Raw genomic sequence first — 11,908 nt, 5'->3', positions numbered from 1 at the left:
TCTATCCTAGTTACTGATGGAAGCATCTTACTCATCTCTCCCCCTTTCTGTCTCTACCTCTCTCCCTCTCACTCTCTCTCTTTTCCATCCTCCCTTCCTCTCTCTCTCTCTCTCTCCCCCTCCCTCTCTGTGCCTTGGTCAGCGTTGTTGTTTGGAGAGGGACTACTTTCTGGCGTGCTCCCAGGCAGGGGCGGGGGAGGAGTGGCGAGAGCTGCAAGTCTCGATCTGGCCGCCGCTGCTGTAAGAGGTTCGGCTTTCTTAAAGCAGCACCACACCGAACCACAGCACGCACCGCTCACAGAGGCACTCCAACACACGCACCGCTCCTCTCCGCTTCTGTTTCTCTCTTTCTTCCATTTTCTCTATCACTCTTTCAGTCATGTCTTCTCTCTCACTCCAGAACACTCCAACACACAGAAACATTCTCATGTCTGCTTCGCTTTCTTCCTTTCTTTCTTTGTATTTTTTCTTTCCCTTCTTTCTCTCTCTTACATTCTTTCACTCTCTCTCTCTTTTCTCTCCCTCCCTCCCTCCCTCTAAAGCAGTAATATATCAGTGAGGTTGGATTGGTATCCAGGAACAGTGTGCTTCCCACTCAGCCAAGCAGATGAGGGGAGAGAGCAGGCCTGCATTGTACATGACCCGGCCCTGCCAGAGCCAGAGAGAGAAAACGCTCACACAACATTATGGCACTGAGCAGAGAGAGAGAGAGAGAGAGAGAGAGAGAGAGAGAGAGATGGAAAGAGAGAGGGGGGGGGGTAGAGAGAGGAAGAGAGAGAGCGAGGGAAAGACTGAGAAAGGGCGAGAGGGAGGGAGAGAAAAGGAAAGATAGTGAAAGGGGGAGAGAGGAAGAGAGTGAAGTAGAGAGAGAATGAAATACTGTGAAAGAGGGAGGGAGGGAGGGAGGGAGAGAGGAAAGGATCAGAAGAGCGCCAGCTTCACTGAGCCAACCTAAGAGAGCGGAACAAACGACAACTGAAAAAGAAAAATATATCCTGAAGAGATTCAGATTTCTGCGGCAAATGAGGGGCGGATGGCTGGAGGTGTCGAGGGGGAGGGTTGAGCGGGGGCAGAATAACGAAAAAAGAGGGGGGAACCCTGGATCACATATCCTTCCATCCTTCCTTGTTTCAACAGCCCTGAAGTGGGAACCATTCTCAAGGCTCGCATTGATTTTTAAAATACCCCGACATCAACTTGCAGATCTGTCTTGGGGGCTCCCGGCCGCGCGCACCTGATATCAACTTCTTCCCCCCCTATGGCACAAGGCCAGCTCACACCACCACATAACTCATTCTGCTGATGACAGAACCCTTTTAGACTTCCTGTTACTAGGGTAATAATAAGGAAATCGGGCTTGCTCACTTGCTAACTCACTTACTCGCTGTGGTGAAATGAAATAACACCAAATGAAATCGCCTTAGAAGTACACGTAACGTATGCTTGCATACATGTGGATCCAATACGAGTGTGCTCTTTCCCTGCAGGCTGCTAGAGAGGGACGCAGTGGAGATAGTGGGGCAGGGATTTGTTGACATAAGGTGTGTGTTCACAGTCTGTCTGTACAGTCTTCTAGGACACTTTTAAAAAAAAAAGCCTCTCAGCAGCTCCAGACTGGCACCGGGCACATGGTCTGAAATGGCACTACCCAGAGGCGCCCTTGCCAGGTCTCATGGCGCAGCGTTCTCCTCTATGACCGTGACTCTGTGACATCACTTCCCTCCCTCTATTGTTCCCTTCCCTCCATCTCCCATACCTCTCCCATACCAACACTCTAGGGCTGCACCGTTTGGGGAAAATATCTAATTGTGATTTTTCTGACGGATATTGTGATTGCGGTTTTTGAATGTCAGTTAATTGATTCAGCTCGATATTCCAAATGTCTCTTTAATTTGTGCCATCCCTGATTTGTGAGCACGCCTGGTGCACAAGAAGCACAGCACTCCCGACCGGCCATGACACTCACAAATCAGATTTTCTGCGCAGCTCACACACTATGCACACTCACCAATCACAAGCGGCATAGTCAAGGAGGATGAAATTAATATCGTAAACCTCTAATATAGAAGTCAGAAATGTGACAAAATTAACTGTGCACGATTATTTGTAGCTTTTGCGATAGGGTAATTGTGTTGGTTCATACTGCGATTGCAATAACTGTGTAGCCCTGTAACACAAGATTCTACACAGACACAAACCAATGACTGACCAATGGTGACTGCAGAAGAAGATTGCCTCCCCTGCGGGCAGTGCCATGACCAGCCCGCTGAAGAATGAGCAGCTAACGTGGGCACAGCGGGCCTGGGGACGAAATGCTGGGCAGAGCTCTGATCGGCCGGCAGATGGAGACAAGGTCAGGGCACAGGGCATAATGCCCCCCTGCGCCCGCTGTGCCCTCTACCACCCTCATACCTGAGCTGCTCTCTCTGTCTCGCTCGCTCTCAAATTTAAAACTAAATGGCTTTATTGACATGGCAAATAGCTGCATGTCCTGCCAAATGCATGTGTGCCATCTTGGGGCAAGGGGGAGATATTTGGGAGAGTGGTTTGTGATGCTAAGCACAGAGGGGGTCCGTGGGGGTTCTCACGATCACCAGTGACCCCTCTGCCTCCTCTCGTCCTCTGCTCTGTGCCCCATACCGGGCACCATCCTGCCAGCCAGCCGGCTCGGGGGCACCCCTCCTGCACCTGACATCAACAGACTCGCCCGCCACCTATCAGCAGTGATCGATCGCACAGGTCTACGGGGGGGACACTAGAAGACACACAGCAGCACTGGTCTACAGGGGGGACACTAGAAGACACACAGCAGCACTGGGCTCCTGCTCCACAGGACCACACAGCACCGTGGAATGGAATCTCCCAGAGAATGCTGGGAATGCTTAGAATGTTCAATCAGTCACATGTTTTTCTTTTGCTCCTTTTTTTCTGAACACTTATCCATGGTTATTAACAAACCTAACCTCCAGCATCCTGTCTAACAAACCCTAGACAGGTAGCCTACGGTGGCGTCAGGAAGTCTGTTCAGTTTGGCTTGGCAGCATTCATGGCAACGCTATCACAAACACCGCTGGCACCGCCGCGGATAATGAACAACAACAAAAGAAGCCCCTAAATTTAAATCCATATGGTTAGTTCACACAACCATGTGTGTGGGTGCTCTCTCCCAGCACCTTTTTATCAGCTGCACACCGTGCCATGAGCTGGGCCATGGATGGGGGGTCGAGAGGGTGAGAGCAGCAGCATGAGCTGGGCCGTGGATGGGGGGTCGGGGGGGGTCGAGAGGGTGAGAGCAGCAGCATGAGCTGGGCCGTGGATGGGGGTCGGGGGTCGAGAGGGTGAGAGCAGCAGCATGAGCTGGGCCGTGGATGGGGGGTCGGGGGGGTGAGCAGCGGCATTAGACGCTTTCCTTCCCCTCCTTGGCTTCCTGGCATTCGCAGGCGCTCGCCTGCCTCTCCCCTCCTGCCACGAACTCCGCGCAAGTGTTTAATTTTTCACGGCCTTGTGGCAGTTTTACGATTTCTGGCCAGATTTACGTATACATAAGAGAGGGCCACTTGCATCAATTATTTCCTGTATAAGGCAAGCAGGAGCACTAGAACTGAAACCCGCCATATCATCTGTTTTTTCCTTTCCCACTACTTTTAAATAAAAACACACTTTCTGGCCAGCCACATTATCATGCAAACAAAGAAAAGGCTTTTTCTTTGAGAACAGACACAATGTTCAAATCACTGCAAAAGCATGATCATCATATCATCAAGCTTCAATTCATTTCCTATTTGTACATGCTCTGATCAAGGACAATAGACAAGCATTGAAAACAGGCCTCTGGTTTGTTAAGCACTTTTGAAAATAAGCGTTGATGTTTTCCACTCCACCAAGCTTACCAAGCTCCTCCAGGAAAAAAGTCACCCAGTGAATCGCCATCAATGTGCCACAGCTGTGATGGCAGCACAATAACAGCACAGTAATGACTCTTCCTTTTGTGGGCTTTTCTCTATTGAATCCCAAGAGAGCGAGAGAGACAGAGAGAGAGAGAGAGAGAGAGAGAGAGAGAAAGAGAGACAGAACAGCAGTGGTCTTCTCCATGACTCAAAGGGCCCTCTTGCGAGCCTCCTGCTTGGCCCTGATGTCTGGGAGAGGGCAGTGCAAGCCACAAGGCTTGTCTGCTGTCATGCTTGCTGGTATTGTGTGCCATGTCACACTCTCTGTGGCTGACACCATCTAACACATATACAAGCACACATACACACACACTCTCTCTCTCACACACACACACACAAAGAGACTGTCCCAGACGCTTAGCTATGCTCAGCCACATCTTTGCGGAGAATAAACTTTTGGTTATGGCAGCGTTACAGTCCGACCGCTTCTCTAGAGTGTTGTGTGTAAGGGGCACCATACCATATTGTTGCCGCCACTGTTTCCCCTGGAGGGTTTTGTTTACGTGACAGAATGCAGTGGCAGACAACCACAGCCCAGCTAATGGCAAGCTTAGGAATGCTTATTCCCCCAGTGCTCTGGGGGACGCCTGAAGACTATATCCAGCTCTTCTTTATTGAGTTATATCAAGGGTCTCTTGAGCAACGTTGAATAGCTCCCAAGAGCCTAAGCATTGCATTTGGATTCTCCGTATAGCATGTAATCCATAAACCTCAAGCTGACATTCTGCTGAAACAATTTTGGTGGACACACAGGATTTATGAGTTCCTTGCTACAAAAAAAAGAAAAAAAAACTGATTCTAGCAAAGACTAATCTCTGGAGATCCATGACACACAATAACAAAAATCAAAGTCTGTCCAAGCAATTGGCTATCCACAGGTCTGTCTGAAAGTGCCAACACGCTGCAATCTGACTGGCCCTCTAAAATGCACTGCTGTTTGACTTGTCATCCATTTAAATCAAAGCAATACCAAGTGCTTCTACAGAAGATCAGCCGGAAGACTAAGACTTACTGTATGACAAACAGTCTCTTCTGAAGTGGTAACAGCTTTGAACACAAAAAAATGGGAATAGCATTTAGCACATCAGAAGCGCAAAAGCAGACTAGCATCGATAGAAAGAGTGCTAGAGGTATATGAGAGTCAATTAATCAATCAGCCTCCTTGCACAGCTTAATCCATCTGCCCAGACAGAGCCACTGACGTTTATTATGGTTTTCTGTGGGCTGCTGCTGAAGCATTTCCAAAGGATTAAGATGGAAAAACTCTCAGTTATGTGGGTTGAAATTTCCTCTAGTGCTTCTCTGTGACATGTCGTGGCAAGCTTAGGAGAAGTGTCCTGGCTGAGATGGTTCCAGAACGATCCAGCGAAGAGGGGGAGGGGTGTGCGGGCTGGGGGGTGTCTAAAATAAGGTCACAGGTTTCTGGACGTGAAGCCAACATGGATGGTCAGTCACACACACACACACACACACACACACACACACACACACACACACACACACACACTCAGACCCCGCCGCTTTGGCATGAAACACGCATCTCCCTGACAACAAGCCAAATGCGGTCCAGCACAACGAAGAACGACCATCAAAAGCTCTCGCATTTAATTCAAACAACATGGGCAAAAAGTTTGAATGTCATTCTGGTTGTTTAAAACGAGAACAAAAGAGCGAGCTTGTTGTCCTCTTACCCAATTTGGCCTGGATGTACCGGCTCTAATCTATCTTTGGTGCTCAAGGGAAACTGTCTGAATCTTTTGCGGTTTGCACTTAATACTTCTGATCACTTATCAGCCTATTGAGTAACAAGAGCAAAATAAGATCCAGCCATGTTTTACACAAAAAAAAGACTTTTTGGAGATTTAATTGCAAACATCAGCTCGAGCATCTCATTGGCCATGAGTCAAATGACTACTCGGAGAACGTCACAAATCACATAAGGCACATACACACACACACACACACACACACAGCAGGGGGAAGAATGTTCTCTGCTATAAATTCAACAGGTCGCAAAAAAGACCCAGACATAAGTGTACTATGACAGTGTAAAAACTGCGGTCAGTTTTAAGAGAGGCTTCAACAAGGCTTTTTTTGTGTTGTCCCCCACTCACTTTTCTCTGTGAACACTTTTTCTGCCCTCTTAAGAGACCCCCCTATGGAACACGAACGCGGTTCTCCTCTCTGTTTTTTTCTCTCACCAGAATCCACTCCATTCCATCCCATTTCTCTCTCTCTCTCTCTCTCTCTCTCTCTCTCTCTGTCTGTTTTGAAGCCTTGTGGGAGTTGAGTTAATAGCCCCTCACTCGCCCCCTTTCCCAAAAGTAGACAGAGCTGTTAAACAGCCCCTCAATGCCAAGAGTGTGTGTGTTTTTTCTCCCCTCTCCATCTCTCCATTGCTGTCAGAAATGTGTCCGTCTGAATTAGGCAGCGCTGTGAGTTGGACTGCACGGAGAGCTCCACTAGAAGCTCCTCTACAGCATGCATACAAAGTGATGGCTAAACCAGTCCAATGCAGTCTGGCCAGTGTACCATAAGCATGTTTCTGACTTCTCACACAAAAAAAACACACAATAATATGCTCACACAAATGCTCACATACATACACAAACTCACATGCTCACTCAAAGGCAAATTTCCCATAGCTTGCAAAGGATTGATGTACAGTAGTTGTGAAGTCCTATCACTACTAAGCTTATGAACAGACACAAATATACATGCGCGTGCACACACACACACACACACACACACACACACACACACACACACACACACACACACACACACGCCTACTGACGGACACATTTAGCTGTGCACAGTGCTTATGTGGTGTAGTGCAGTGTAGTGCAGTGTACTGTAGTGCAGCATAGTGTGGTGTAGTGGTGAGTTCCTATCTCATTACTAAGCCCTCCCCTCCCCTCCCCTTTGCTTCTCCACAGGTTTCTCAGATGTAAAAACGGTATGTCACGCGTGTCCAGAGATTTTACAGTGCCGCGCCGAAAACGCCGCCGTGCGCTGCCACATCAAAGCCGGCTCCCAGAGACAAGGGTGTCATTTGCCACGGCACTTTAGTCTCATCTAATCCACACTACTCCGCAGCCTACGGCAAGGCCTCAGCTGATAAAGTACACACTTATCAAGCAAAGTAGGGAATGTGTATGTGTGTGTGCGTGTGCGTGTGTGTGTGTGTGTGTGTGTGTGTGTGTGGGTTGGGAGGTGGGATCTAGGGGGGTGGGGGTTGATGTGTGCGCGTTATGTGTGTGTGGGTGAAACTTTACTTGACGGGTGAGTTCATAACACATTCATAGCAGCTGTCATAAACTGCACATAAATCATTCATGACTGTTTCATGAGACATGACTCAACATTCATACCAAACCTTTCATGAATGTGGAAGACAGTACGACATTGCAAAGCAGCATTGCCGTTTTTGTTCCAAACCTCTTACCTGATCACGTCACATCTGAGTCAATGGGTTATGAATACTTCACAACTTGTATAGTAAAGTGACATTCGATGTAGACTTCATAAGATATTCATGAAATATTGACAAAGGCTGGAGAGAAAAACAGCAATGCTGCTTTGCGATTGTTGGACTTTTATTTTGACAAGTCGTCATCGTTCTGTCTTCCACATTCATAAAAGGTTTGGTATGAAGGTTGAGTCATGTCTCATGAAACAGTCATGAATGCTTTATGTGCAGTTTATGACAGCTGCTATGAATGTGTTATGAACTCACCCATCAAGTAAAGTGTTACCTGTGTGTGTGTGTGTGTGTGTGTGTGTGTGTGTGTGTGTGTGTGTTTATGTGCTTGGATGTGGGGTGGGGGGCTGCATGTGTCACGTGTCTGTTTTGGGGTAAATGTGTGTGCGGTGTGTATACTCTATGTGTGCACGCATGAATGTGTGTGGTGTATGTGTGTGTGCATCGCAGTGCTGTGAGTTGCATGCTCACCATGATTGTCGTTTTCAGAGCTGCCCGTGCGGGCCGTCTCAGGGGGATGCGTCTGCTTGGGAGGCCGGCCCTTGGCCACCCCTGACGGGGGCTTCCCTAGTCGGGCTCCACTGGACGTCTCCATGCCTGCAGGGGTCAGGGAAACAAGCTCAGCCTCAAGAAATACAAGCAAGCCATTACAATCACAGTGAAGTGTGTGCCCATACACACCCTCATTAAATGTTCATGGCATAACCCAAATGCACACATGTAGAATGCATGTACGCAGACAAAAACACAACTAGGCACCCTGCCACACACAAACATTTACACACATACACACACACAAACACACACACACACACAGAAGTACCTTATGAAAACATGAACAATATCTATCTAGTGAAGTACGGTCATCTCAGTTTGGAGGGGAAAAGGAACACCTGGTTCTGACTAACTCTCAACGACCACCTGATGTGTCCATATCAACAGTAAAAGGGAGTCCAGATCCATAATACACCATTTAATCTCAACACTGTTAAAGAACGTCCCTACCAGTTGCCCTTCTGTATGTATGTGTCTGTGTCTGTGTCAACGGTGAATGAGATGTGTGTGTGTGTGTGTGCGTGTGTGTGGGTGTTCTGTAATAAATAGTGACCGCTTATTCTGCTCAGTCACAGATGGCAGTTGGGTTGCGTGTCCTTGAATGGCCTGCGGCCGGTGAGAAGCGTTTTCATCTCGCTTCATTCAAGGAGCCTTGAGTATCTCAGGTATCAACTCCAGAGGCTCCACGGCTCGCTCGTTATTTCATGCCCCCGTAATCACTCAGCCAACTCCCCCCCCCCCCCACTCCACTCACCTGCCCCCTCTCCCGACAGCCATTCACCCTCCACCCTCCACCCGGCGCCCATAAGCACATAGCCTATTTAATGGATTATACGGTAATTCAGGACGATATCTGCCACCTACTCCATCCCTGACCGCCATAACCAAATTCATTCCATTCAACGCTGGTGTGAAAAGAATAGACATGCACAGACGAACGAATAAAGGGTGGGGGTGGGGGGGTGGGGGGGTGATGTGGGGGGTACTCTGACTGTCTCTGTCTGATCAGAGACCATCAATCCTGGAGAGGAATCGGCGGCAGTGGTATGCTAATGGATGGGGTCTGACAATGAGTAATTAAAATAAACAGGATTGATTATGGCGAAACCATGGCTTCCCATTAGCACGCATTAACGTCACTTCAGCGCTCGATTAGAACGGGCCCAAAAAGGTCAGGCCGTTTTTGACGCCTTTCAGGGGGGTTTAACTCGCTAACTAAATGGCCCCTCAGCGTCATGCCTCTTTCACCCGTTTAGAGATAGCCATGATAGCATTCAACAAAGAGGCTACACACGTACCCACTCATTCATTCACACATTCACATACCCATGCCACTCTGTCTCACACACACACACACACACACACACACACACAAACACACACAGACACACACGTTTATACATTTATCAAAATCACATGAAGTCTCAGGCCTGCATGAACATGACAGATTATAATGAAGAACAGCTGAAAAGCAGAGCTATGCTGATAAGCCAATATGTTTATAAAATCACTGCCATGAATTTCATGTCATGTTTAATTTATGAAACTGTATGCATACTGTGCATTAAAGCACACACACACATACACATACACAGACATACAGTTATAGGCACATGGATGAACATAGACACACACACAGAAAAACAAACACACACTCACAAACAAACACACACACACACACACACACACACACACACACACACACACACACACAGTGCTGGTTCAGAAAGGAGGCCGTCCACCTTTAGCATGACTTGAGAGAGGGCGGCCTCTTCCCACACATATCACTGCTTCCTGTCTGTACCTCAAGCTGTAGAAGAATCCTGCTGAGAGAATGAGAGAGCCTTGCAGCTGACGCTGCCAGAAAGATGGACTGTGTGTGTGAGTGTGAGTGTGTGTGTGTGTGTGTGTGTGTGTGTGTGTGTGTGTGTGTGTGTGTGTGTGTGTGTGTGTGGGGGGCTCGAGCAGGGAGTGCAGGGGTGGGTGTTTGGCTGAGTGGGCCACACAGGACAATTCCCTGCTCTGTCTACCATGATGAAGACAAAAAAAATAAAAAAATAAAAACCCCACACCATCGCCACTGCTCGAAGGTACTCAGCCTGTCAGCTGGCTGCTAAAAACCACAAGCCAGGCGGGCAACAGCCAGAGAAGAACAGAACCCAGACGCGACCAGACCCACTCACAAGGCCCATGCAGCATAACCGAAAGTTGGTGGGAGCCTGAATCTGAGTGCCAAGCGAAGCACTGTAACATTATCAGCGCACATTTGGGGGCTAACTACATTATCCCACATTATCTAACAACATTATCCACTGAGACATATGTGATCATCTCAGCTGTTACGGCTAACTGCTCCTCCCCTCCCGAGCCAAATTCGTCCTACAGAGAGGAAAAGAGTAATAGGATGATATAAAAAACAGCTGGTAAGTGTAATAGCTGAGGTATTTGGGGAATTTAACGACACAAACACACACAATATCACTCACACACACACATACATGTACACACACACACACACACACACACACAGACTACACAAAGGGATAAGTGGACAGACATGCTTACATTCTTAAAACACAATCTTGAACTCGATTATTTGACACAAGTTGAACAGAAATACACATGACATAACATACTAACCTTGGAGAATGTGTGTATATGATGTGGACTGTTTTTCAGACACTTTTGTCAACGCTACAATTTAATTCTTGTCTTCTCATATGAGCCATTTTAAGCAAACTTCAGAGGTATTGTTTGTTTATTTAACTGTTATTCGTAAATAATCAAACGGATCGTGCGCTTCATTTCTTGAAGGCCACACCTACCTGGAAAGCTGGAGCCACCCAACACGAGTGGCCGGGTGACCCGGGTCACCCACGTGGGGTCAGGCTGTAGCCTACTCTTCGCTCGGTGCCTTTTGATGTTACATGGCAATCACACCTGCCGCCGTCCCGTGAGCCGGGTTCGTTGCGGACAGACAGCCGTCACGGTCGGTAGCCACGCTCCTAGCCCCCGCTGTGTATCCGCGGAGGAACAGTGAGGAGGGGACGACGAAGAAAATGAAGAAAACCAGCAAAGGGGGAAAGGAAATGCAAATTAAATAACCTGAACACTTTCACCTTGTTGCCAGACTCGCTCGTCTCTTTCCTTCATTAATATGTAAACCACGAGGTACCGCTTTAACCTCAACCCTGTCGTTAAAAACGAACTCCAGAAATGTCAAAAAGCAGGAGACAGAGGATAGAAACGACGTCGACTCCTTAAAGAAAATAATAAAATAGAAGAAGCTTTTATAGGCAGTGAAGCAAAATGGCGACTTTAATACGAAGGAGGAGTAAAAAAAATCCTTGCGCTGGAGCTAAAGGGAGCCACAAAAATATGTTTAGTGCAGTAATTTTCGACAGCTGCGAGAGTTGGTTAGAGTAAAAGAAAAAGAAGCGGTGGAAATTGGTCAGAAAGGCTCAGTCGCGTTCGATTTCGATGCAGTCTTCGATTCCTTACCTCTGGATTATGGCTATTTTTTATACGGATATTATCTTCGCGGCCGAGTACAGTAATACAGTAATGTGTGCCTGGTCATGCGCGTATCCACTCTCCCTTTGACAGTTGTAACTACAGTCTGGAGCCAACTTGCAAACTCTCGCGTTATTATTTGTATTTTTTTAATCGAGCAAATAATATTCCTATTCTGCTTAATAAAATCCAATACGAATCTGACCGTTTGATGCGGCTCGCCCGACGTAATGCCGCTCGGTCATGACGAAAAGGGTTAGGCTAAATTCTCAGCTAGGCTAACCAATATAATCTAATATTGTTGCATGGCCAGATATTTTCCGTTGCCACGGAAAGTAGCTCATGAGACCCAGAGACAAACACATTGATTATTGACGGCGTGCAACGTCGGTCGACTTTCTAGAAATAT

The 11,908-nt window shown here is 47.6% G+C and overlaps 1 protein-coding gene across 4 annotated transcripts in view; it reads right to left on the bottom strand.

Moving 5' to 3' along the window:
* znf512b (zinc finger protein 512B) overlaps positions 1 to 11,908 on the bottom strand; it is a 54,126-nt gene extending 42,218 nt beyond the window's left edge. For 2 of the 4 annotated variants that reach the window (XM_048240813.1, XM_048240812.1), the window contains exons 1-2: positions 10,812 to 11,906; positions 7,903 to 8,028 (exon numbers count right to left, since the gene is read on the bottom strand). In XM_048240813.1, the coding sequence (XP_048096770.1) occupies positions 7,903 to 8,026 (124 nt within the window). In that variant the 5' untranslated portion in view covers positions 8,027 to 8,028; positions 10,812 to 11,906. Of the gene's footprint in view, positions 1 to 7,902; positions 8,029 to 10,811 lie in introns of all 4 variants that reach the window. The other 2 variants (XM_048240811.1, XM_048240814.1) reach the window with 2 other exon arrangements.

This window comes from Alosa alosa, chromosome 4 (assembly GCF_017589495.1).
Source record: "Alosa alosa isolate M-15738 ecotype Scorff River chromosome 4, AALO_Geno_1.1, whole genome shotgun sequence".
In the NCBI taxonomy this organism is placed as follows: Eukaryota; Metazoa; Chordata; class Actinopteri; order Clupeiformes; family Clupeidae; genus Alosa; species Alosa alosa.
The sequence above is the reverse complement of the archived record's forward strand: the minus strand, read 5'-3'. Positions and strand labels throughout refer to the sequence as shown.